At 40.9% G+C, this 25,561-nt stretch overlaps 1 protein-coding gene across 1 annotated transcript in view; it reads right to left on the bottom strand.

The window, feature by feature from the left end:
• LOC124163068 (pickpocket protein 19-like) overlaps window positions 1-25,561 on the bottom strand; it is a 54,968-nt gene that overhangs the window by 11,316 nt on the left and 18,091 nt on the right. The window contains exons 4-7 of the mRNA XM_046539853.1: window positions 20,457-20,568; window positions 13,615-13,707; window positions 1,318-1,516; window positions 1,166-1,219 (exon numbers count right to left, since the gene is read on the bottom strand). Of these exons, the coding sequence (XP_046395809.1) occupies window positions 1,166-1,219; window positions 1,318-1,516; window positions 13,615-13,707; window positions 20,457-20,568 (458 nt within the window). The remainder of the gene's footprint in view (window positions 1-1,165; window positions 1,220-1,317; window positions 1,517-13,614; window positions 13,708-20,456; window positions 20,569-25,561) is intronic.

Raw genomic sequence — 25,561 nt, 5'->3', positions numbered from 1 at the left:
GCTCAACCAAAGTTTCGCCAATATCGCTATCCGCCATAACGCTATTCTAAAATCGTGAGACAGCAAGATCCGCCTCGTGACAATGCGAGGCGGGTGGAGGAGGATGCGTTCGTTCTCCTATCGACTGGTTCGAGTCATCCGTGGGTGCTTTGGACGACATGTTTGTCGGTGGCGGCTGCTGACCTTCTTCGGACCCCGCGGCGGTTGCACATGCGGCGGGGATCGGCTAAGGTGTAACTGCGTACTATCCAGGAGCGGTTTTTTTTAATGGCGACGCAATATCTACGAGGTGACGCTATGAAGGAACTCAATTCAATGTCAAATGGCAAAACATAAAAATTTCATTATCGCTAGATAGAGATCGCTAGCGATCTTGAGCAGCGATTAAATAAACGTTGTCAACGTCTCAGTTTGAAAAAAAACACCGGTACCAGGAAGAAATCGAAAGAGATGGAAGTGTTTCTGTCTCCCGGCAACTGTCGCATAGGTTGGCGAACTCGCCGAATCCGCGCCCTTTACGAGTTCGTGGCGGAAGCATTCGAAAACGGGCTGGTGGCGGCGGTGTAGCTTGCCCGCGCCCACTTCTAGTTTGAGTCCCAGCCAATAAGCGACGGCGCAGCATTTCAACAGCGTTCAGCCCGTCCTACTTATTGTTCATCAAACCTTTTTGACCTGCTGTATACTTACATAGCAAGCCATGGGCGTACCCAGCTCCCCCCCCCTCAGAAGCAAAAATCGCAAGTCTTTAAGCAAAATCAGTACTGAATTGAAACGAAAGTATTCAACAAATTTTCTTTAAACCCACGAAAAATTTTAAGTATTAGTATAAGATATGTAACTAAAATAAAACTATTTCTTCAAGGAATTAATCTTATAAACTAATAAAGCGCTGTTAAAATTTTCTTAAAATGTAGGTTTCATTCACCTTTTACATGCTAAAATGTCACAACTTGGCTTGCCCCTACCCCCTAGACAATGGCTTGCCCCCTCCCCCCTCCTAGTTATGATCCTGGGTACGCCCTTGTTGCAAGCCATAGTTGACCGTGTATATGTTGAATATCTGTAACTTAGTCACATTTATATTTGCAATTCACCTACTATCCATTCAATTAGGAAAGAAATTTATGAAGTATTGAACATGCTATGGTTTTAAATTTTTACTTACTTTGATATTTTGTAATGCATGCTAGGCCTTTTACGGTGCATGTGTGATTCCATCCTGGAAGATGAAGAAAGTGTTAGAGTTTTTTTTACAAGGTGGCATTCTGAAATTTGCTGTGGATGGAGGATGTTTTGCTTAGCGAGGCAGTTAGTTACCTGGGGGTGTGGGAATGAAGTGATCCGTGCAGTTGCACATGTCCATCTGGGCGGTGGCGTGGCACTCGACCACGCAAGTGGAGTACGAGTACTGCTCGTACAATGGAATGCTTCCGTTTGGCTTCTCCCACGGGAACCTGCACAGTCGCTGTGAAACTTCTAGGCCCTCCACTCCAACCTCATTCTTCACTTCTTTCGTCTTTGTCCAAAGAAAAACAAAATAAACTTGTGTTGATAGCACGTCGACCACAAGAAGCACATTATGTATGCTATAGCCCTGCAGCACAGCTCCCGTCCGCAGCCACAATTTGTCGGATGCTATTATTTTTTATTGCCTAAATCGAAACATTATTGCTCCTGGAGTACGTATTTCACGCTTTTGGATTTTTAAATGACGATATCTATTTTTCGCGATTAAATGAAAAGTGAAAAATTTCAAGCGTGCGAAAACGCGATGCGTAAGTAGGAATGATGGGAAAAAGTCCGTGCGACGCATTTCTGGTTCCCCCTCCCGCCTAGTGAGGTGACCTTGATCGAGGCTCTGAGCGCTGATACGACGCAGGATGCTAGCAGGTAGCAGAGTACCTTGCTAGCTGGTAGCGCTAGGCTTAAATAAGGATTATTAATACCTTATCAAACGAGGAAAACTTTCCGACCTTGCTAATTTTAATAAGTTATTGTTAAGACATGTTTCCCTGAGCTCTGTGCCTCATACATGCATTGGTAACCTCAGACGATGTAAAACTCCTATTTACTCGTATAGAAACTAGGTCCCTGTGACGTCACGTGGAGTGGCATCGCATGGGCGCCAGCATAGGTGGATCCAGGGGGGGCACGGGGGCACGTGCCCCCCCCCCCCAGACCCTCAAAAATATACAAGATTTTTAATACGGTCCCATTATCATTGCGTTCGTTTTGTATTACGAGGTATCCTTGTGCCCCTCCCAGAAAAAAATCCTGGATCCGCCCCTGGGCGCCAATCTGGCCTTTTTCAAATGAGGATGAAAATGGACCATTGCTATTCGTCTAAACCGGTACTTCTAAAACCAAATAATTTGTTTATTATGAATACACTAACGGTGGGTACGAATCGCAATCAATGCCTTTTGTTTTCTTTGATGAAGGAAACTGCCCTATTTGTCGGATGGTATTAATTTTCATTTCCCATTGTACGGATAAATGGGCAAAGAGCACTCTGGTGGAGCAATTGGAAATCCATACTCAGCGGTTGACGTGTGCTGGTGATTGACCACAGCCGCGACGCTTTGTCAGTCTACTGGAGCCTCGAGTGAAAGTTGGTGAGGTTGGGAGTTGGTGCTTTGCAGGGTGCCACATATTCACAAGCAAAGTCAAATGCTTACTGTGTTCATCTAACTGGAGCTCTGAGGTGTTTCCAAAACATTATGACTGCTTGAGCTGACTTGATACGCAAGACTAAATGTGAAAACTCATGCAATTATTTGGGAAAACATCAGGAACTAATGTCAGGCAAGTTTTTTTGTGTGTCTGTTAGATTAGAGAGAGAGAGAGCAAGTCATGTTTAAGGCATGCTCCTCTGGTCTTACCACATTGGCAGTGGCGGCGATAAGGCCCCCCCCAGACCCCGTGCTGTCCCCGTGACGAGCGGGAAAAAACAATCACCAGTAACTAAGGCAGTAAACTGCACGTTCTCATTAAAAATAAGTCACATACGGGTGTATGCCGCGTGTCGTGATGGAGATTGCCTCGACGTTTCGCGACCGACTGCTGGTCACTTTTTCAAGGGAATAATTTTGGGATTGGTTTTTTGCTGCCTTTTCATATATTTCAGGTGGGAGGGGTTGGCGGAGGGTGTGAGGAGTTAGGACTGGAGGGGAAAGATAACGAAATGTTGCGGATGTCTGATGTTCCAAGTACTGCTGATTCTTAATCCAGTATCACTATTATGGTTGTCCTTGTTCTTCTTTATTTCTATGGCCTTGCGGATAAGTCGGGTTTTAAAATGTTATCTGCGTTTTAAAATCTGTGTTTAAAATGTTATCAATGGGTTTGAGGAAAGATAGGAAAACCGGTGGAATGAACTCATTTGCACTCACTGGATAACTTAGAACTGGAGTGGATAACGTTGAAAAAGGTCATTTAATGAAATTACTGCACACTAGCCATTGGCATACCGTAATGGAGTCACATGCTTATGCATGTGATGTGGAACATTTCTAGAGAGAAAACCCTTGACTGACTTGGACTGGAATCAAAATACAGATAATCTCTAAAATCCTCACGATATGTCCTCCCAACACCCCGGGATCTTCTGCCTCTGAAGATCCGGGTTCGCACCCCTCTCAACGTATTTGTCACATTTAGGACATTTCCCCCTGAATTGTGTAATTTTTGCGCCCCTCCGGGCCCTTGGTCAGTGGCTGACACTTTGAAGACTAACCTCTGCTTGAGTTTGTGTTTTTCGGTGTGCCCTTCAAGGCCATCCATCCGATAGGCTGTTCAGCCTGACTCAATTTCAACGCTCCATGAAGCAGCACACAGCTTCCTTGTTATGCCTTCATTTTATCCGGTCAAATGGGGTTTTGGCAGCACTACCAAGCTAGATTTTTGACATGAGCATAAGGGTAGTGAAGAGAAGTGCAGACTTACACTTTGATAGTGGCTCGAATGCAGGAAAGTTGCATTGATATGTACAGTCACTTTAAAAAGTCGGTCTACATATCCGCTGCAGTCGTCTCCGCCAGTGGCGCAGCAAAGGGGGATAAACCCCCCTCCCCAGAGCTCAGAGAAATTTTTAATTTTAATCCATTTTACTTAATTGGATTGGTATTACTAATAGAATAGTTTAATTATTAATCAAATATCCCTCATAAAGCCGTAAAACTCACCATTTTCAACCATTTATCTTAAAATTTCGCAATTTATTAATCTCGCACCTACAACTTATCCTGGTGGGTATACCACACCCCCACACGAGCGTTCCACATTTAGTTGACAGTATGGGCTCTTATGGAGAATCGTTTCCCATGTTAATCTCCATAAGGCCAGGAGCGCGGTGTTGTCAACAACAGCACGAAAATTAATGTTGCGTTTTGCACTTATTCAAAATTGCATTCTAATGTAGAAAAAGGTGCTGCATTCATTGGTGCCAATAGTTTTTCGATAAAAATTATAACAAAAGCTATAAAAAACATTTCCGTAAATTTCCGTTAGAAACGTGTATTTTTTTACTTTATCTTTTTCTCGCAATTTCTACCTGACCGTTGTCTGTATTGCATTGAATTTTATGCAAAAAAATTCTTCACACTATTTTTTTCTTGAAAGTCTTCACCAATTGCACAAATATTAAGTTTTAATGTTGTTATGCCGACGTAACACACTTTAGGACAAGAAAATTTTGATTTTTGCAAGGTAAAAAGTAGTCGCCTACTAACTTACGTTTCTTACGTCGTAGGTCCCTATATGCTGCGTATCAAATGTGAAGAAAACTGTAAGGTTATTTTTGGTGAAAAAATCATTAACTTACATCAATTCTGAAGCGAGTTACAATGTTTTTATCTTAAGAAAAAATATTACGGTGCCGTTGGGCCGGGCTTCTTGCTTTTTCTTGCGCGCAGAGGAAAAATTCTCGGGCGGAAAAGGAGTTTTTTGTCAATGCATACTATGAAATGTATTTATCTGTTCGTTTGATATCCTAAACAGAGAATACCTACTCGTACGTCGTAACAGCAGTGTTTTTATCTGAATACATTAATTCACGAAAGTAAGCAAGCGGCTTGGAAGTAAGACTCTTTCGCCTTGGGTGTTTAGGTCACATCGTGGAAACCAAGAAAAAGAATATCTCATAATCTGTACCAAACACTACCCCATCCAGTGCACGCATTTACAAAAGGGGGCTTGGGTTTTTTCTGAGTTCCTTTCATAGGGTACCATAAAACCTGCCCCAAAAGCGACCCAGGCCGAAGGGGCCGAGGGAAGAATTTACGAAGGCGTTCAGTTTGTCATTGCATATTTTTGGAGTGAACAAGTGTTGTGTGGTCTGCTAAATTTGAGAATTGTGAAGTGTGTTTTACACTTATCTTTGCTGTAACACGCCCAATCAATATGTCCGATACAAAGAAGAGGAGAAAAGGTGAGAAGCTGATAAGCCGCGAAAGACGGTTGGTGCTCAAAGTCTTCTCGTACATAGGATATCTCTCAGCATTAGTGAGGCCTGCCGAGAAACTTCGATCGCTACTGGGTGCTCGGAGTCCACTGTTTACAGAATGAGAAAGGAAAGCTCCCGTGGTCCATTGGTAACTCATTCAAAAACTAAAGAAATTAGACAGCCTTACAAAAATACGAGGGCAGTGATTTTCGACGGTTTGTTGAGATCGGGAATTAGAAGGAAGGTACATGAATCCTTCGTGAAAATTATTCCTCCGACTTTAAAATCCATCTGAAACCCGGTGAATATGGATAGTATTCTCCCAGATTACAAAAGGACCACACTATATCGTCTTCTTTTGGACATAGGCTTCGTGTACGAACGCAGGGGGAAAAGAATCATCCTTATCGAAAGGGATGATATTATTAGTTGGTGGCACAATTAATTATCTAAGGTAGCTAAAAAAATATCGTCGCGAGCACAGGACGAGTGTATATACAGGCGAAAGTTGGATTAATGTTGGACAAATAGTGAACATTAGTTTGCGAAACAAACAATTAGAAAAACCGCGTCAAGCTTTCCTTGCTGGCCTTAATACTGGGCTCGGCCCCCACTTCCCGAGGAGGACGATTTGCAATTATACACGCAGGAACGGAAAATGGGTTCATAAAAGGAGCATCGCATGTGTTTCTGTACAAAAAGAACTCAATGGATGAGCATGAAGAAGTGGGTGGCGAGTGTTACGAGAGATGGTTTGAGCACTCACTTCTTGCAAACTTGCATTATCTACCACTATAATTGATCCTTCGGACTAGATAATGCCTCTTGTTACTCAAGGAAATTGGAATCCTTGCCTACTACAAGGTGGAGGAAAGAGAACATTAAGGAAATTAGCTTTGAAGAGAGATCTTTAATTTACAATAAACCAAGTACGGGAAAATTTTGAAAAATTAAAGATTGATGATGTCTTATACAACGTCGCCTTTCATGTAATACTAGCTAGAACCAAAAAATATTGCATAATATGGAAGGAATAGAAAATTTGCCTCATTCAGGAGCGTCTATAATTTTTATTATCCTTCAATTTATTGTTATTAATTACATTACAGATTATTCATTATTCAGCTTGTGCATTGAATAAATACGTACATGAAATAACAAAAGACTTTTACCTTTATATTGCAGCAAAGGTATTGTAATTTACGCTAAAAAATTCCTTAATTTACGTCGTCTTTCGTGTGATCCCTAACTCCTTTTTGAACTAAACCATTTTGGCGCTCTATTATGTGTGGTTGCATACGCTGTTAGGATGCCTGCCGGCGGAGCGGAGGTTTGGCAACACTGTTATCCATAAGGCCCGTACTGTCAACTAAATGTGGAACGCTCTATAGTTTCATCTAAACCCCCCTCGGCCTTGATTCCTAGCTGCGTCCCTCATCTCCGCCATTTTGCGAAGTCGACCTTCGCGTTTTGCCTACGCGTTACGCTTGTCCACTGCGGATCGATTTCACTTGATCGGGTTGTGCAAATGGTGCAGATTGACTACTTTAACCCTCGCCAAGAGCCCCAAGCACGATTTCAGTGGTAAGAACCCTACAGTCACTCCATCTCCCCACAGCCAAACAATTCCACCATCGAAAAAGCGGATTTTCCGGCGATTCGCGCAAGGAAGAGAGAGGAACATCTGAGTCGTTTGGTAAACTTATACAGCACAAATAGTGCAAATAAAATTTTCGGAGCATTCCGAGCACTACAATACTGCTTTCTCTAAATTGTTTTGTGAGAAATACGTATACATATACATACGCAATTGTTAATGTTGTCATTTGCGTCACAATTACCATCAATGCTCGCGTTCACCCGAGTGGGCGGCGAAGGATTTTCAATCATTTTTCAATGTTTACAAGTGAAATAGCAGCCACTCCCCAAGTTTAAGTTTATTCGGAATACAATTGTAGTTAGTCGTACTTAAGTAGTGCCTGTATTTTGAATGCCGCAACTTTTTTCCATCCTGTAAATAGAAAATAAGAAGTGGTATATTACTTTTTTTACCTGGAAAAACTACCGGTAAGGCATTTTTTTTACGAGAGAAGATAATTTTTGCTTTATATTTTTCAGATGAGCAATCTGATTGGCTTGAATTGCTTTTAACATAATTATAATTTTTCATCGATAGAATCACCGTGATATTTATGGGCATTTAGCAAAATGGCAGGCTTTTAGACCACAGTACTTCGTAGGAAGTGTTTTCCTTTTCTTTTAGGGGAACACTCTACATGCATTGGTATGGTCCAGTTCTTTTTTTTTTTCAAGAAAAATATTGCGAGCAACATTAGCATTATGATTGTGAGTCAACCAGTGATGGTGGTCGTGGAAAAACAATTTACCTGTAATTCTGAAATGAACAAGGTATTTGACTTTTATTAAAGGTCTCCTGATAATGTTGGATTACATGGAGGGTTTTACGAATCACCCCGCCTGCGTCCCTCGCAACTCGAGCTAAGCATTTCAATTCACAGTAACGAACGCCCATATGCGCATTAGGGCACTTTCATTCTATCCATATCCTTACTTTAACCCTTACCTCAAATCTTTCCACTATGGATAGCACTTCTTCATTTCTTTTCCTCTCCTTCCATCTCACCTTTTCCGTTCTCTTTTATGCTCACATCTCGGATGCCTTCATTCTTTTCTTGTCCCTTTTTTGCCAAGTTCACGCACCGTGAAGCGCTACGTCCTAATCAGTATATTTGGTAGCCAATCAACATAGTTCGTATAAATGGGGTAGTTTCCTTCATCAAAGAAAACGAAAGGCATTGATTGTAATTCGTTACCCACCATTAGTGTATTCATAATACACAAATTATTTGGTATTTGAAATACCGGTTTTGACGAATGGCAAGGGTCAAATTTTATCCTCATTTGAAAAAGGCCAGATTGGCGCCCATGCGATTCCACTCCACGTGACGTCACAGGGACCTAGTTTCTATACGAGTAGATAGGAGCTTTACATTGTATGAGATTACCAATGCATGCATGAGGCACAGAACTCAGGGAAACATGTCTTAATAATCACCTATTAAAACTGGCTAAGGTCGGAAAGTTTTCTTCGTTTGATAAGGTATTAATAAACCTTTTTTAAGCCAAGCGCTACCAGCCAGCAAGGTACTCAGCTACCCGCTAGCATCCTGCGTCCTATCAGCGCTCAGAGCCTCGATCAAGGTCACCTCACAAGGCGGGAGGGGGAACCAGAAATGCGTCGCACGGACGTTTTCCCATCATTCCTACTTACGCGCCGCGTTTTCGCGCGCTTGAAATTTTTCACTTTTCTTTTAATCGCGAAAAATAGATATCGTCATTTAAAAATCTAAAAGCGTGAAATACGTACTCCAGGAGTAATAATCTTTCGATTTAGGCAATAAAAATGGACCATTGCCATTTGTCTAAACCGGTATTTCTAAAACGAAATAATTTGTATATTATGAACACAGTAATGCTGGGTAACGAATCGCAATCAATGCCTTTCGGTTTCTTTGATGAAGGAAACTACCCTATTCTTTCTACTAATCAGAATACTTCTCTTGGTCCTTCAGACACAACTCATTCTCCTACTGTTACTAATTCTAATCGAAATCCAGTTCCGGCATCTAACGTTCAGGCAAAAAAGCCAAAAATCCCGCCAATACGCCTGGCCGACACCACAAAGTGGCCTTTAATTCATCAGCGACTTGTTAAAGCCTGTTCCTCTCCGCCAGTGTCTCATGCAACTAGTGTTCCATCAGCAATTTTAAAGTGTCAATCTGTCGATGATTTCATTAAGATTAAATCCGTGCTAGCTGAATTAAAAATTCCATATACCACGTATCAACTCCCGGAAAACCGCCGTCGCGAGTTCGCGCTTCGCGGTACCGTTGCCTCAATGACAGATTCAGCAATTCTAGCGGACCTTCAGTCCCAAGGTTTTCCGGTACTTTCAGTCAAACGCATCTTTTCCACCAGGCCCTCAGCCAGTCAACGCGATTCCGGTATTAATTCTGTTCCACAATATGCCACAAAAGTCTGCCATATTTCTACTGATTCCGAAATAGACATTCCTGCATTTTTCAACATCAAATCAGTTCTCGGTCTAAAAGTAACAATAACAAATTTTGTAAAACCTGCGGTCCCTGTCCAATGTCACCGCTGTCAAGGCATTGGACATACCAAAAATCACTGCTCTCTTCCTCCGAGATGCGTTCGCTGCGGTGAGGACCATCTCAGTAACGATTGCGTCAAACCAAAAGAACTACCGGCTAAATGCGCTTTGTGTAAAGAAGCCCATCCTGCAAACTACCGAGGCTGCATTAAGCATAAGGAGGCTAAAGCGGCAATGACCGCAAGACGTGCAGCAGTTTTTCAAAATCCTACCAACCCTCCCCCCCTTACAAAATCATTCGCCTCTACCGCTAACCCTGAATCCTTTCCTTCCCTGTCCACCCAAAATAATTCCTCTACTCCTTCAACTTCCGATAACCAAGATCTCCTTTCATGGCCATTAGGAATAAATTCACACTTGTCATCCTTAAATATAATAGCCGAGAAAAAATAATTTTTACTTACTCAACTGCTAATCATCCATTCCCAATAATTGTCCAGGCTACAAGGCTATACAGACATCTATACAAACTTTACTTTACAGACATCTATCCAAAAATTACAATTTATACTGCCTTAATAATATCACGTCTATGTGCCTTTTCTATGTCTTACCTCCTTCCAATCGCAGGTTTAATTTATTTTACTGGTCCCTGCACAGGAATGCAATATTTTATAGATTTAAACTAATACTCAATCGACAAAAAATGGAAAAAAAGAGAAAAAATAATTCAATTGAAATAAAAATGTAAATTCTTTTGCTGTCTTGTTGCAAAAGAAAGCTATAAAAAATGAGAATAATTCCATAAATAAAAAAAATGCATTGCATTTAATCTTTCCGTTTTCACAGTACAAACATTTACACTGACAGCGATACAAATGCGCCATTTTATTAATTCATTTTGTCAACTGGCTGGTTGTGGTGAGTTCGTTCTCACCGGTACAGCAGAATAGTGACAGTTAGGTCCATCATTCGCCCTGAAGACGATGGCAGAGAAGGCCATTGAAACGTTGACAGCAATGTCCATCCTTACCCGGCTGATTTCCCGAGGAGACTACATCAATACGCGATAGGTATTTATGGTTGATTCGTGAAGTTTGGATCCGAAATTAAATTGTAGTTTCAACAAAGGCGAATGGGCTGCTATTTGGGATTCATGTACTTATAATGAAATATTTTCATGGTCATTTTGTTCACTTTCTTCTTAACTTCAATACCTCTGGTGAGACTCTGAGAATAGGATTTATAATGAAAAGAAGTTTCCAACCTTCGTAAGCATCCTTGCGAGCATCAGACGGCAACGCCGAAATAGAAAAAGCATCTTGCTGCCATATTTCAAAAGAATGCAAAAGGCATCACTTGATCCTCACACTCTTTGACAGCGGCGTAACTATTGGGGGGGGGGGGGGGGGAGAGGGGATGTATCCCCCCCAATGCCTCTCAGAAATTAAAAATTTATTTAAAATCTTGTCTGGATTTGATACATAATAACAGCTTCTGCTTAAAGTTAAATCATGAGTGTCAAAATTATGTAAAATACATTTCAGGCATGTTATCTTTCAAAACATTTTCCAGAACTCCCCATTTCCTGGGGGGGGGGGGGTTGCGCCCACTAATCCCCCTCAACACCCCACTCCCAAAGTCCCCCCATCCCCCCCCCCCCCCAAAGCATGTCTCTAGTTACGCCACCGCTCTTTGACGTCATTACCGGTGCAAAATACTTCCGTTTCAATCAATGCTGAATTTACTGACTAAAAACCATACGGGACTTATATAAGTGTTTTAAATTATAAGAGCCCTGAGTTGGTACATACCGTGTATTCCATCGGAAGAAAGGGGCAAATAAAAAGAATGATTGCACGAAACAAGGAAACATTTAATGAATTATTAATCATAAAACTACAAAAATTTCATTTCAACACAAGAAAACCTTCATGCCTAACGACGTATATTATAAATTGACACTGATCCAGTATCAAACGGCACCGCAGACGGCAGTGCAAGTCATATTAACGCAAAGTTGTTTGAAATAACGCGCAAATGATATCAAAATGCAAACATTAACACTTCCATATGGAAAGCGTAAATTATGTCACACAAATGCGATGGTGGTTGGCGTAACATGGTGAAACTCCTTCATGATGCACAAAGGTTAAGAAAAAGACTTCGCTGTTTCACAAAATAAAATACATTTGCGACCGGTTTCGATACAGCGTATCATCATCTGGCAATTACGAGTATCAGCACATAGAATTTGTACCCTTGAAGGCGTTAGAGGGGCGGTGGAGTGGAGGTGGAGAAAGGGGGGGAATGGGGGAAGGGAAGGTAGGTTTGGGAAGTACGTCGCTGATGGGTCACGGACTGCACGGGGTAGCCGAGGGTTGGTGTATGATGACGAAATACGGGGAGGGGTGTTACTGTATGGAGTGGTGAGTGGCATCCTTAATGGTTTCTCGGAAAAAAACATTGAACAGTGGTGAATGGTGAGAATACAATGGCTCGTTAACTAATGTGATGTTGGGTGAGGTTTGGCCCACTAAAATTTCCAACTGCTCGAGTGCGTCAAGCCTAGGGCCGTTGTTTTCTTTATGTAGGACTATCGGTTCGAAATCGCTGGTGTGGTCGGAATCCAAGAGGTGTTTGGCAAAGTGTGAGGTTTCTTTGTTGTTAATAAAACATGATTGATGTTCCTTGGCCCGGATGTTGAAATTCCGTCCAGTTTTTCCTAAGTAACAGGAATTGCTGTCATTACATTGGAGTTTATATATTCCGCTGTGTTCTCCGGCACTAATTTTGTCTTTGTTACTGCCTAACAGTATGCCTAGTGTATTTTTACTGTAAAAGGCAGCTTTCACTTGATCTTTTGGTAATAATTTTTCGGTTCTGTTGGATATACGACCAAGATAGGGGATTCTACGCCATTTCCTGTCATCATCTTTCCCCTTTCTGTGTGAATAAGGTTGAGTGCAAGTCGTTTTTGTTTTTGGTGGTACAGTTTGTCAATGAGAAATTCGGAGTACCGAGCTCAGCGGAAAACGATGTTCCTCGCGCTGGCCGTGGGGACCGACTTTTGAAGGTGACCGTACTTGCTAAATAGAAAAAAATATTCAAATTGGATATCTCCTGATTATTCTAAGTATTCAAATAATAAAAATAAAATCGCTGATTTTTTCTTAAAAGTCCTTATCTTTCTCCCAAAGTTTTATTATGCTCGATGAAGCTTATCATGAGTACCAAGATAGTTTATCAAAACCTTAGAGGTCGTGTTGATTCATGGTGTAAACGCGTTGCTACAGAGCAAACATAGTAAAAATAGAACAAACGCACCTTTGGTGCTGCTCTTAGCTTTCGTTAATCGATACTGGAAAAATAGTTAATTATGTAGTGTATTCAGTGAATTATCTGAATACTGTGTGGTCTAACTTTGCTCTGGTAATGTCTACTTAGTGAGTGTCTGAGTGTCTACTTAGAGCTAAGTGAGCAAAATGTTGGCAATTGGGTATTTATTTTGAATCCAGCAGATGCGATCAGTCATCCTAAAATGAAAAATAAATAGTGATAAAGGAACGAGAATTCACATTGCAATTCACTGACCAATGCCATAAGTCTAAGAAACGCAATATTTCTCGCTTACTCCCAGCAACTGAACCTCCTCTCCAAATGAACCCCCTGCTGAAAATTTTCTCAGGCCACAGCTTTGTTTATGGCCACTAAAAAATTGAGATGAAAAACCAGTGACGGAATCAGCAAATTACCTGAAACTCCAGAGTTAGCCATTCACCCCAGTTGACTTGGGTCCTCTCGCTCAGAGGCTGGTTCTTGTAGGGAACGTCGAACGGAGAGTGGAGAAACAGCTGAATGGTGGTGAGCGTGCATTCAGATGTCATCGGTGAACGGAATCGCATTCAAAAATAGGAAACACATTAATGAATCATCCATTCATTCAGAGGAGTGCAATCCACTGAAGTCCTCTCTCCTTCGGGCCTTCTTGTGTTCTTCATCCTCTCCAAGTATGCATTGTCGAACTGAGACTTACATCCGTCTCCTTCCGATCGTACTCACTCAGGAATTGCTCATTCTTAAGTGCATGCACATGCTTCATGCGGGCAGTGAGTGCACTCTTGGGAGACTAAAATCAAGGAGCATTTCAGTGAGAAATCAGTTGGAGGTGGCTGGAAAAAGACATTTAAAGTCGACTGCAGGAAGCTGCAAAAGAAGTTCTCGGGTGAAGAAAGACTGTTAAGAAAAATCAATGGATGAAGTCTCAAAAGACCCACTCGCTCATGGAAGAAAGTGCAAGCATACAAAACCCAAGAAGGGCAACTGAAGTGAAAGGAAGAAAGGAATAAGTCACGACGAGGGAAGATAGACAAATGCGGATGTAGAAGATTTGCGAAGATATTTTCAGAATAGCATCTCACATGGAAAAGTAGAAGCTGCCTTTAGGATTGTAATATGTAAAGCAGTTTGAGGAGCAGACCCAGACGGCACAGGAATTTTACGTATCTGGATATGAGTGTGGACCATTAAGATATAAGAAATCGCGCTTAGGAAGTTACTGGAAAGGTTTCATTTCTTTATTTCCTTAAATGACGAAAGAAATATATTAAAATGATACAAGAGGACTGGTAAATTCATATGCATCGATAAAATTGTATTTCATACGCCCTAATTCGCTAAATACTCGCAAAATTTTGCTTTTGTCTAAAATATTTCGTAGACGTTCTGTCACTATATTTCTCTTGAACTATGATTCCAGCTTTTAAAGCTGCGTGAAGTACAGTGGATGTAATATGTGCAGCAGCCCTCTCACTTACGCTATATCTCTGGGTTATTATGCAGCCTCAGTCAAGTCTAATTTGAATATGAACTTTCTTTCTTTTGGTTTGGTGAATGCAACATCATTAGCGCACCACTCGTCACGGTTTTCCTCATCAACGTGATTATCCTCAAAGTATTCACAATCATTCAAATACGACAACCGTTGATTCAGATGATTTCAGTTTATGCCTCTCATTTATATGATTACGTTCAGCCCTTTCTTGCATTTTTTGGCTTACGGATTCAATAGTTCCAATTCGGAATATTCTTCGACCCTGCAGATTCACAAGAAACTGATACCTACTCTAAGATAGAAACATTTTTTCCTTATGACAGACACATTCGGGAAAGTTTGCCCATTTGCAGAAGGCTATATCAAATAGTTCCGTCGCCTCCTTAGTAGAAGACTTCAACAAGCCATCCTGTTTTTTGAAGTACCATTTTACTCTATAGGATTTAATTTGCCCTATCGTTTTCATCATATAGCGTGTGATGAGTTGAAGTACTCTGGTTAGCGTAACTTTCCAAATGGCACACACCTTGACAGAAACTTCAGTGATATCTTCTTACACGAAAATATGGTTACATTACCGTCGGCGATGGCATAGAAGAGCATACTCTCATCCTAGTGACTACCCTTGACAACTTCAGACATGATTTCCACGTTTTTGACTGAAAAACATCTCTATTTCGCGTCATCTGTCGCATGCATGTCGTAAAATGAGTAGGAGTGTTGCGGGTTGCCTACCCAACAAAACTGCTTTCTGAGACGCGATAAAAGGTCATTTTCTCTATAATGAAAGGCAATAGAGCTGACGTATTAGGTATAAAATCTCAAGGAAAGACCAATGTTATACCTCACTGGAAAAAAATGAGTGCTTGCTAAAACCAAATTTAAATTATATACATTTTTAACGTTTTTCGTTAAAAATTTCGAAATTTCAAGACAAAATGGCGAACAGAAGATATTAAACGATTTTGAAAAATAATCATATTTGTAATACGCACCCGGCTATGCAACTTTTACCTGGTATTACGATTCGCTCCTAAAAGAAAAGTGGCAAAACGAGGTTTGGTTTAACGGCTGACATTACATCAATTTTTAACGATGCAAAGATTACTCTGTGATCGCTTATACCGTCAATAATATCGACCAGTTTTATCAACTTAGGGTGGCTTACTGCTAAAAGGCCTAATATCTCATTTCCTCTCGTTGGCTTGTCAACTACTTGGGCGAGAGAGTGATTAGCAACTACGTTGAGTAAGCTCACGCTGATTTCTCTATTCCTTGAATTCGGTTTTACAGTGTAAGTATCCCAGTTTATGGATGGAATATTAAGATCTCCCCCAGTTACTATTACAATTTTACTGTCTCTCTGAGCAAATGCGGATAGTTGATTTTCTAGTTGGTACATTAATATCGACTTCGGAGGTCGGAGGTCTATAAAAAGAGCAAACATGAACACTCCTTTTTCTTCGTGTAACTCTAACTTGAATAAAGGAAGAGAGAAGAGAATTAAAAGAAAATAAGTTGGTCAGCGACTGCTTATCTGTTTCCCCGTCGCGTGGCAGGCACTGCAGCAGCTACAGGACCAGGTTGCTTCACGATATTACTACACTTTTACAACTCTAACTACTTCGCAAAATATGATTAGGAGAAGTACGCACTAAATCACTACACTAAGGAAAACTGATTCAGCGGCGTGAAAGCCCAAGGTGATCGCTGTCGGTCAGTGAAGAAGTCGGTTTCAGGAGCGCAGGGCACACAAAACCTCACTCTTCGAGAGCTGGTCAGAGAATGCAATGCGTATACTAAGAAAGATCCGAGTTGTGATATCTTTTTTTGCTCAAATGTTTATGCTGGTGATTTGGCAGGACTTACAGATTTTTTATTAGGCCGATACATCTACATCTACTGAAGTGACATAGAGACTATTACTCATCCCAAACAATTTTTCAAATACTTAAGCGCCTGGTACGGGTACGTTTTAGAAGCTGAGGCTGAACTATACGTAAATTTTTGCTTGCATTTTGATGAATTCGATCATAACAATAGCAGATGTGTGAACGATCTTGTTTCATTGGCAATTATCATTGAAAAAATCGCATTTCGTCATGGACTATGTAATGTCTAATTTAGTGTCAAAATAAATAAGAATTTACTCTTAATTAATAAAACTACTTGGGACCTTGTGTCGAACAGGGAACTTCCAATTCCCAACGGTCACTGCTGGCATAATGGCGTCGCTACTGGCGCTACGGTATTCCTGCGCGCTTCGTATCCTTTCATACGCGCTTCGTAGCGGAAATTGACATGCTTCGTACACGCTTTGTCGACAGGCCGTACATGGATAGTATCCATTGACGAAAAAATAAAAATTTATGATATTATTTCCTTGAAAAAATGAAACTATTTTTTCAAGGAAATAATCCCATAAATCCCATGGCTTGTCCCCCCCCCCCTAGTTATGATCCTGGGTACGCCCTTTATATTGGCCCTTAGACTGCTCGAAGAGAAGAGAATGGAGAAGAGAAAACCCACTTTCAATGCCTTTGTGGACTTAGGAAAGGCTTTTGATAATCTGGATTGGAATGCAATGCTCGCAATCTAGAAAAAAAACTTGGGATTTTTTTTAAATGACCAAATCCATCCACAGTTTATATAAAAACTAAGTAGCCGATCGGATTAGATGTGGATTCAGATGCAAAGAAGCAGAAATAAGGACAAGACGAGAGCAAAGGGAGCATGTCTACGCGCTGGATGTTGGGAGGCTGTCGTTGGTTGGAGATCAGAGGCCAACAATAATGCAGAAAATAACCGGCGGACAAGGTTGAACGGCATGGCGACAGGTATTTTTTATTCCATTGTATCAGATTCATATTTTGATGATATCAGCGAATGCGAAACCCCTAAGCAAAAATGGAAGATTTTGGAGGATCTTTCGACAGGTTACGGACTTCTTGACCAATAAATTTTTCTTACTGAACTATGTACAATGCGTAAGAATGAGTGTGCATGACTACTTCAGTTCTATAAATGAACGTGTTTAGAAATTGAAGAAGTGTGGCTTTGCATTGTCAAATAGACAAGTAGCAGCGTTCAAGTTCCCCACAATTTCCAAGTGAAAAAATCGCGAGACTCCTCAGAAAATTCGACGTTACAACACGCTTCAACTGTGTTAAGAAGACTGGAGAACTTCTTCCGACTCCTAAGGACCTCTAAGGTATCTAACCTCACACCTACGAAGGAGTTTATGAAATTGAATGCAGTTGCGGTATGCCATACATCGGGCAGACCGGGAGAGCTGTGAAGTGCCGCATTCAAGAACATAGAAGAGCGGTGAAATACAAACAATTCCATCTGTCGGCTGTGGCTGAGCACATTCTCAGTGAACCTGGACACGACATCAACTGGGAAGAAACAAAAGGTATCGCCAGAGAATCCCGATATTTTCCGAGGATCATCCGAGAGGCGATTGAAATATCCAAACATCCTCATAATTTCAATCGAGAGGATAGCTACGCACTACACAGCACATGGAAGAGACTCTTCGCCCCATACCCCCACGCTATTGGCCGCAAGGCGACCAATCAGGGTGAACCTACACCACTGGGCTGCCTATATAACGGCGGCCAAAACACGGCAATTTCACTTCGACCTGAAGACGCCTGCTGGAATGCAAGAGAAACTGTTGTCACCAACGCAACCACGACGCGGTGAAACCCGGAAAATGCAGCCTGCATTACCAGCGCACCGCGGAAGCCTTCGCACCAAGTGTGGCTTTGCATTGTCAGATGGACAAGTAGCAGCGTTTTGTATTAGAGGATTGCCAACAGAAAGATTTGAAGGTCTCACTAGAAGTTTAGAAGGAGAGCTTAAGAAAAACTTTTACAAGAAGAGAAGAGGTGCAAAGCAGACAACACAGTTAATTGGCGCTAATGGCGCTCTGAAAGCCAGCAAACGAGAAGAGAAGGAGAGTATAATAAAGTGAATTCCTCTGAAGGGAAGAATGCAGATTGGCTGCAAAATAAGCAAACCGGAAGTGAGTTCAAGCAGAAGAAGAAATATATCAGGTTTAACATGCAGCAGCAAGGAACGTGGGACATAGTGAAGCGACTTATAGATCGCAATGTAATTGGTAGTAAGTGGGTTTTTGTGAAGAAAAGGGACCAAGAAGGTATGTAGTGAAGTTTAAAGCAAGGTTGGTAGCCCAAGGTTTTAGCCAAATCCATGGCATTGGCTATACTGAAACCTTTTGCCCAGTTATACATATGATAACTATTGGAGTTCTTATGGCTATTGCTATTGAGAATGAATAGCAAATGAAACGTATGATGTAGTATGAGATTATTTAAATAGCCCCTTAGAAGTTACTGGAGGTTCATGGAGCAGGCCCCTTGCATGAGCAAATTAGGTATGGATCCAGATAATTTTGTGTACAAATTATTAAAAAGTGTTTATGGTCTTAAAAAACCCGGTAGAAATTGGAACAATTTTTTGAAAGATTGTTTGTTGAAGACTCGACTGAATAAGTGTAAAACTGACCGTTGTATGTATTTTTCTGGATCTGTTATTGTCGGAGTGTGCGTTGATGACTTTCTTGCGATAGGCTCACCTTAGGAGATTAAAAAGTTAAGGAAAAAATACAACAATACATGGGGATAAAAGATTTAGGATATTTGTCTGACCTATTGTCTTTGAAATGTGTTAAAAATAGTGGAAATGGATTGATTGTTAGTCAAGAAAGGTATATCACAGACATTCTCCATGAGTTTGGTATGAATGCTTGTACGTATGCCATTGGAAGTGGGAAGTATTGTTTGAGAAATGTGTATTGATGAGATTGTATTTGATAAGACATTGTATCGCAAGGCAATAGGATGCTTATTGTATCTAGCTGGAGGGACAAGACCGACAGACTTTTCCAATGCTGTTTGAAGGTTGATTCAATACTGTGAGTATCCAACTAAACAAGACTGGAAAAGTGTTCAGCAGATTTAAACTGAAAATCAACATAGAGAAAGAAAAAATATTGGTCTGTGGTAGAATAGAAGACCGACCACTAGTAGTGTTGAAGGAGCTCTACCACTAAGGTACCTAGCCAATTGACAGACGAAACAAGAACGAAATAGTCAGTGGAATAGCCCAAGAGGGCCGAAGAAAGAGGGGATTCTTCCTCAGAAAAAGGAGAAGTCTTCTTGCAGCTGAGAATGTAAGCGTGGCAGAGTTTCAATTTGGTAGGACTTGCATTTGGGCGAATAGGGACAAGGGGGGAGGACGAGGTAACTTCCCGGCAGTAGTAGGGGACCCAACTAAATGACCATTCTATCTAGTGTAAATTGAATACATAAGGGGACGGGTGGTTGTGGACCCTCTCTGGTTCTGCCACTAGATTTTAACGGGCTAATAAGGGTAAGTTTAGGGCTAATTTGTATTTTAATTCGTTATCGAGGGTAAATAATATATCGGAACATATTACTAAATACTTTTGTACGAAGTGAAAACCTCAAAAAATTTCTATCTAGTGTTTGTGTTTCGACCCAGTTGGAGGGGGGGGGGGGGAGCAGCACCCTTAGCCCCCCTCCCTAGATCCTCAACTGACTTCTTTATGGTAACGAGGGACTGTGGCCGATGAGGGCGTGAGAGAAATCATGATTGGATTGGCCTTTCAAATGCGGTGTTATGGGTACGAATGATGATCAGATCGAATAGATCGATATATCGTGAGAGAAATCGGAAAGGTCTAATTGTAAAGTGGGGCAGAAGAGAAGTCTTTTTGAAATCTTGGGAGGAAGTCGGGACAATTTGATTGGCTACATGGTGAGATTTAATGAAAGTTATGGTCGAAGGAGAGGTGGAGGGGGGGGGGGGGAGAGCAGAGGGAGGCCCTTTTTATGAAGTGCAGATAGTGAAGGATGTCAAGATGATAGCGGAGGCGTTGAAGATTGGCCGATGGGAGAATAGAGCGTAGGATTGTAGGATCAAACCATCAAACTCAGGATTGATGGCAGTTGATGACGATAGGTGGAGTAGCTATTTAATAGTACTTAACTTACCTTGATGGAGTAATTTGTTTGGAAATATAGGACTCCGGGACCAGTTTTCCTGTTTGAGAAGAACTTTCTCTTGCGTATGCTGCTTGACTTTCCTCCCCTCCTGAAGTAGCTCCTGAGAAAATTCAAAGTCCGGATTCAAATGATGTTTAAGGTGAGGCTGCGACTATAATGGAAGAGACATTGTTCGCTCTATATGAACTGAATCACGAAACAATTTTTTCTTCAAATGACAACTTCTCTGAGACCTCTGTCACCAATTCCGATTATATTTACTGAAATTCTTTTGTTGACATTTAGTTATTTGAATTGCGCTGTCGTTTACGCTACATACCTAATTGGAATATACCACACTTTCCGCCGTTTGATGCGGAAAGCACACTAATTACCGTACGAAAAAATTCCCCTGCACCAGGAATCAGAGAAACCTGGAACTGTGGACTTTTTTTGGAGACCAGTACACACAATCTAGGTCCTCTGATTCCCGTGTTTACATTTTACTTTTTTGTGGCTTTATCATAAAAAAATTATTCCTCTATACAAAGGAAGCAGTAGTCAACAGAATATAAATTCTTATTGTCCCATCTCCTTACTGAATCATTTCTGTAAAATTTTTGAGATAGTGTTTTCTTCACGTATCACAGCATATTTGGAATATCCGAATTCATTATCTATTGCCCAGCATGGCTTTAGGAAATTAAGGTCCATTACTACTGCCACTTAAAAAATACATTATATATGCATTGTGAAACGAAATGATGAGGAAACCATTCAGAGAAGATGGATTTCATGTGAAGGAAATTCAAAGAAATTGTTTTGTCTTATTTTTATATTGTTTACAGCAGCACCTCTGGAGAAAGCATAGTGAACCGTGCGTCATGTGCGATTAACAGCGCTGAAAAAACGATGGCTAGGAGTGGGAGGTGTTTGTAGTGTGAGGTATCGATATTGACAGGCCACCGCAAAGTATAGGATAGTATTTTATTAATTTACTGTTATTATTAATATTTTTGTTTCCCAAGGCAAAAAAGATAAAAAAAGCGTCAATGTTTGCATGTAAACAAAGTGTATTTGGCATAGGCGGATCCAGGGGGGGGGGGGGGCACGGGGGCACGTGCCCCCCCCCCCAGACCCTCAAAAATATGCAATATTTTTAATACGGTCCCATTATGATTGCTTTCGTTATGTATTACGATATATCCCTGTGCCCCCCCCCCCCACGACAAAATCCTGGATACGGCCTTGCTTGTGCCCCCCCTAGAAAGAAATCCTGGATCCGCCACTGGTATTTGGTGCAATCAAGTCGTTTAAAGTTAGTGTTGCCGCGAGACGAGACGAGACTTGCGCCAGTCTCGTCTCAGTCTCGTTTTCCGCACTCGGGTATCGTCTCGAGTCTCGTCTCGTGCACCCCAGTCTCGTCTTGGTCTCGAGTCTCGGACGAGACTCTCGTCTCGTCACCTCCAAAATAAATTTAGGACCTTTAAAAGCCGTTTCCTTTGCGTACTTAATTGCCGGATCGGCACCACGAAATAGGAAAGCCATTAATATAAATTTTTAATACTTCCTGATCCGGACACCACTTACGTCAATGCTTGTAAAATCATTGTTTTTATTGATACTCAATGAATAAACTCGTAACATAAAACGAAAAATTTCAACAAAGGGAATATATAGATGCAAATGTACTACTACAGAGAAATCAAGAGAAGGCTTAAGAAAATAAGCGTAGAAATAGTGTTGACTTCTCAAGCGCAGGGGGCATTTACTCCAATCCCATCCTAGCGACCGGATGAGATTAAGATGACTTCACCTTTTTGGCATGCTATCATTCAATAGTTTATAGCTTTCATGACATATCATCGAATATTTCTGTAAACATGCGTTATATAATACGCTGCTCTATGATAATTTTCAAGCAATTTTAATAGAAATTTATTGTTTTATGTAACTCGTTCTCTAAACTAATGAATTCATTTTCAGTTTTTAAAGATTTACATTTAGTTTAGATTAAGCTGCGAGATCTATAACATTCCATGCACTCTTTTATAATTATATGATGTATTTTAGTGATATGGGGTTAAAAATTTCATAACCAATTGGATATTTTCGATAGGATTACTCGTTTTGCCTACTTGAAAAATTATAACTTTGCCCATTTCTTTGAATTTGTTTTATTATTTCCGAATCATTTCATATAAGTACTTACGTTCTGTTGTTTCTAACGTCAAGACGGAAATATTGAAATGACTTTATCTTAGTGATTCTGCTTTGTGTGACATGAAAGGAAGTTTTGGAATGGAAGATTGGCCCACTTAGGAAGTTGCAAGCTCGCCTGGTTGCCTATAACTGAAGGGGCAAACCCCATAAACTAACCCATGAATGTCACAGTCCGCTTTCTTCCCCTGCATCGATATTGAAAGAACAGTGAAATCTCTGTGGTGAATATTTGAGGTACTCATAAAGCCTTTAACTGTAATTGCGCGCAATATCCCACAAGATATCTTGAGAGCACTCGTAGCCATGGGAAATGTAATGGGGAAGTAGCATGCAATGAGATAACACAGAGCCAAATTAAAAGTAGAAAGTATGAGGATGCTGAAGCGCACTCATTCGAAAATAGAGCAGGTCCCTTCCTTTTTTCTCTTTCCGGTACCTTTCTTCTCTCGCACAGGAATGAACTTTGTTCGACTGCATTGTGAAGGCTATGCACCCGAATGGACCCCAAACATAAAAACTCATTGTCAACCAGCCTTTACCCTTGTGGAGCCTTTGCATTAAGCTTATTGTATTTTATTTTTTAATTGGAGCTGGGTGCTGCGGCGTCAATACGGGACTCGTCTTAATAATGAATGGTTTTTCTGAGCGAGAAACAACGTGCAGTTTTGCCCCAAATTATTTTGTCACTTACTTTATAATTTACTGAATCGGAAGGGAAAAGACTTCGGGTAGCCATTTGAAGAGTAAGTTTCCTGATGATCATGTTCTAGAGCGCACTATCTTGAAGCATAATCATCGTTGCTCTGCAGCAAAAACAACTTATTATGTACTTCGTTACGGGATAACAAAACGCACGATTTATTTAAGTGGTTTTCCGCTGTCAAAACGTATCGTTCTAATTCCTCTCATTACTTAGTGCGTCATACCCCACCGAAAGTCAAAGCAATACCGAAGTATATTGAAGCGCACATGTAAACAAAGCGTTCCATCGTCTGCGAGCTCCAAAACAAATCATGTGGTGAGAAACGGTCGGAAATATCGTTAGAATCGAAATACACTATCGATAGTCGCACCAGTGCGCATCAGTTCTGCGCATAAAATTCGCCGAAATCATTCACCGTGTATAGCGGTACCGGAGAATGAATTTAATTCGAATGATCTTTTGAATGAAAATTCACCGTGTAAAGCGGCCTTTACACAGATGCTAAACGAATTGGGCTGGGAGCCGCAAGACTCGGAGGCGCTAGGCTTAGATAGCTTGAGTAATTGAGGATGGATATCTTCAAGAGCGACACGGAGATCATGTTAGAACCCCACTTAATTTCTAGGTACGGCAAAAACGATGAAATAATGGAGATATTTAGGCGAACGGACAGGTGCGGGGATTCGTTATCTCCCACGCACGACAAAAGGATTAATAAATGCTAAGCGTAAATTCGTTAGAACATTTCCTCTACATATGAATACGGCGGGTTTCCCGACATCCCCCGCCACACGCCTATTGAGGCAGCTTGCGGGGTAGTATGCAGATGTAGATGACCACTATAAAACTTTTATTGACAAAACGGCCTACTACACGTGCACGGTAGTGTCTTTATTTATCAAATAATTAGTCAAAAACTGCCGTCTTTGAGTCGTAAAAATCCCAAATAATCCGGAGGAAAATTCCCCAGACGCCCACTCCCCCACCCTTTGGTCCTCACTTAGAACCGCCTTTGATATCAGGCGTATCACTGTAGGTTGTGAAATAGTAGATCGTTTCGTTCCTTTGCGTTTGGCACAATACGCATATTGAAAATAGACACTAAGCGCACAAAAAAATAAAATAAGCGTACTAAACGAACTAAAAAATAAACGCAATTGTTGAGATAAGAATGAACTGCACGGAAAGTTGACTCGAGCGCGTCATAGGCGGTTTTTTTAACTATCAAGATGAAAATACTAATATTCCAACATGCCTGAATTTGTATTTAAACTCTCATTGTGTAGTAAATAGAACAGGAACCACTGTTCTTGTTCAGCCAATCACTGAAGTTTTTTGAGATGTTATTAACATAAAAGTTTTTTCTTCTTCTCATTTCTTTTCAGCACACCGCTTCTATAAACATGTTTCATATTTGCATATTTCAAAGAGCATGAAACTCTCTTTTTAACCAAACCAGCATTCGCTGAACTACAACGGTGTACTAAGAATTTCGCGATCTGTGTGAGGAAAAAAAGAGAATATTTATGACTACATATTTCACCAGGGCGATATGTTATACATTACCCTCAAAATCAGCGTAATATAACGCGGTGCATATATGCAGAATCGTAATTGATGCTATTTGAAAAAGGGCCCAGGCCCACGGGGTGATAAGCCAGCACTCTAGCCCCTGCACCAACCCAATCCCCCTCAATTATTGTATCATCTCATTATTAACGTGGCCCCTCCTCGCGATGAAATTTTGGTCATCCCTAATACGTAATGGGGTTAATTTGAATGACTTTCCAAAGGTCTCTTTCCATGTCTTCAACCGCAAATCTTGGTTTGTCACCACATTATAAAATGAATTTCCTAAAAACTGCAGTTGATAATCCAATAGGGCAGTTAACTTCATCAAAGAAAACAAAAGGCATTGATTGCGATTCGTTACCCAACATTAGTGTATTCATAATATACAAATTATTTGGTTTTAGAAATCCCTGTTTAGACGAATGGCTATGGTCAATTTTAACCTCATTTGAAAAAGGCCAGATTGGCGCCCATGCGATGCCACTCCACGTGACGTCACAGGGACCTAGTTTCTACACGAGAGGATAGGAGTTTTACATCGTCTGAGATTACCAATGCGTGTTAATCCTATGCCTATTTAAGCCAAGCACTACCCGCTAGCATGGTACTCTGCTAC

The sequence above is a fragment of the Ischnura elegans genome, chromosome 7 (assembly GCF_921293095.1).
Source record: "Ischnura elegans chromosome 7, ioIscEleg1.1, whole genome shotgun sequence".
Classification (NCBI taxonomy): domain Eukaryota; kingdom Metazoa; phylum Arthropoda; class Insecta; order Odonata; family Coenagrionidae; genus Ischnura; species Ischnura elegans.
The sequence above is the reverse complement of the archived record's forward strand: the minus strand, read 5'-3'. Positions and strand labels throughout refer to the sequence as shown.